Source organism: Sesamum indicum, linkage group LG3 (assembly GCF_000512975.1).
Source record: "Sesamum indicum cultivar Zhongzhi No. 13 linkage group LG3, S_indicum_v1.0, whole genome shotgun sequence".
Taxonomy (NCBI): domain Eukaryota; kingdom Viridiplantae; phylum Streptophyta; class Magnoliopsida; order Lamiales; family Pedaliaceae; genus Sesamum; species Sesamum indicum.
The window spans coordinates 8,863,363-8,865,743 of record NC_026147.1 but is presented as its reverse complement, the minus strand read 5'-3'; the positions used below and the strand labels follow the sequence as shown (position 1 = coordinate 8,865,743).

Genomic DNA, 2,381 nt, shown 5'->3' with positions numbered 1-2,381 from the left:
CTTTGCTGATGCTAATAAAACATAAAAAACAACAGAAAGGTATATATATCTACATATATATATAATATTCTAAAATAAAATAAAATATATATATACATGCTTGGTAGAGCGTGGAGATCACGATCCAATAAATAACCAGCACACTACAAAAATGCCAGACTTCGCTTTCTCTACATCCCACGTGGCACTAACGCAAATCTTAGACCAACCAACATTCCATTATTTTATATTTACTAAATAAAAATAATTTATTTTTAATTAAAAAATATTTTTAAATGTAATTTAAACTACTAATTATTGTATTTTAAAAAAGTTAAATAATCTTAAACTTAAAATTAAGTAGTGGTTAAGTATTAAAAAAAAAAACAAGCTATGATAAACATGCAAATAATCTTAAATTATTTTACCTATTAAATGAGTGAATATATTGGATAAATAAAATTAATGTTACACTCCTTTATATTTAATAAGAAAATAGACTAAAATGACAAAATAAAATTAATTACTAATTAATTTTATCAAAAAAAAAATGAGTGAACCTTTTCCATAAACACAAATAATCATACACTTATTTAAATATAAATAAAAATAAAAAATTTATTTTGTTACATAATAAAATAAAAATATAAGATGAGTATTTTGGATCATATAAATAAGTTGTAGTAAAATTTATATTGGTTCTCGAGTAATTATAAATAATTCAATTAGTATATTTTATAGTACTCTTTTAATTACTCAATAATTAAAGTAATATTAATTGATAAAATTCAAATACTAATTGAGTCATTTGTAATTACTCAAGTACCAAATGACGTTAATAACAAAACTCGATTACAAAAATAAGTTGTAATCAAATAAATTTATGGAATAATTATGTTTACCCCCTTATTTATTATTTATTTATACAAACCACACATGTATTTTGAGTAATTATTGAAACTACTCATGGTAAAATAGCACTATTTTTTTAGCAAGTATATATATATTTTTAAAAAATAATGATAATTTATGTAAATAGATCATATGATAATGGGTTAAAATATAATTATCCTAGCTTTATCTACGCCTTAAAAGAGAAAAACTATCTACGCGACATATTATTGGTTATTATTATTTGAAGTCCAGTCCTCTATTGAATGGGCCCAAACCCATACCCATATTCAGTTATGTGTTTTACTCCCGCCATTGAACGGACGGGCCAACCGTTTTAAACAAAGATCCGACCCTTTACCCACGTCGCAAACCCTCTCGACGCCTATTTTTCTGTGCCATCAGATCTTCGTTTGTAATATATGCATGGAACTTGTTTGTGAAAATGCCTCCCATCGTTATGTTCCACAGCGGCCATTATTGCCGGCAGCGGCTCCCTTTCCGACCTCGGCCAATCGTGGTATATCCTCTGACGGTCCTCCACAGCCCTACTGAGATGACAGGTATTTCTCTGCATTCATCGTTGCCTCTCCGCCTCCTACTAGGAATCTGCTCTGTCCTTGGACCCTTTCCAATCAGTTAGTATGAGTTCGGCCTTCTCCTATACCTGGTGTTCCCAAATTTTGATGATTATGCGCGGTGTCAGTGATTTGTTTCTTAGTGTTGTGTGTTATAAGTTGGCCATCGTTTTATAGGTGCATTATAATATTCAGCAGTTCTGTCCACTTTCATTGTTTTGAATTTTGATTGTGTAAATTTTTTGCTGACGTTCGCTTGTTAGTGTTGGATTATGCTGGTCAACATTCTGGTCTGGATTTCTGTTTTAAGTGTGCCGACCCTTTCATTTGAAAAATCTCGTATACTTTTTGAATCTTATTCACTGTTTATTGTTTCTCCATGGATTAAATCAGTTGCTCTCATTGTAACTAAAGCTTAGCAAACTGTATCTAGAGGCTAGAATAAACGATTTTAAGTTCACGTATCACATAGACTTTAGCAAATCCTTCTACAAAATGACTTCAATTTTTTGGTTTCTAGTTTGTCAATTATGCAGAGTTGATCTGATCAAAATGTATTCCATGTTTTATGATTTTAACTCAGAGAAGTACTGAATTGGGGTTTTCTTTATGTTCATGGGTTAAAAAGTTCATTAGATGCTGCATGAAAGCATGATTTGTAGGCACCTGCATAGGAAGCAACCGAAAGATTTGCTTATCTTGTATGCTTTTTATATATAAATAGCAGGACAAGGGAACAAACTTGAAGGGGTTGATGGATTGATTTAGGTAGGCCATGTTTTTGATACTAGAGTTTGTCCCAGTTGAATGATGATAAGGTTAGTGAAGATTTCAATAACAGGCACATATCTTTTGTTACGAGAGCTAATTAGACAAATTGCCTAAAGGAGGAGGGCATTAATGCTGACAATTGCATACCAAGGGATGGAATTG

General features: G+C 30.7%; 1 protein-coding gene across 1 annotated transcript in view; it reads left to right on the top strand.

Moving 5' to 3' along the window:
• LOC105157749 (WD-40 repeat-containing protein MSI4-like) overlaps window positions 1,205-2,381 on the top strand; it is a 17,802-nt gene continuing 16,625 nt past the window's right edge. The window contains exon 1 of the mRNA XM_020692333.1: window positions 1,205-1,433. Coding sequence (XP_020547992.1) covers window positions 1,316-1,433 — 118 coding nt within the window. The 5' untranslated portion in view covers window positions 1,205-1,315. The remainder of the gene's footprint in view (window positions 1,434-2,381) is intronic.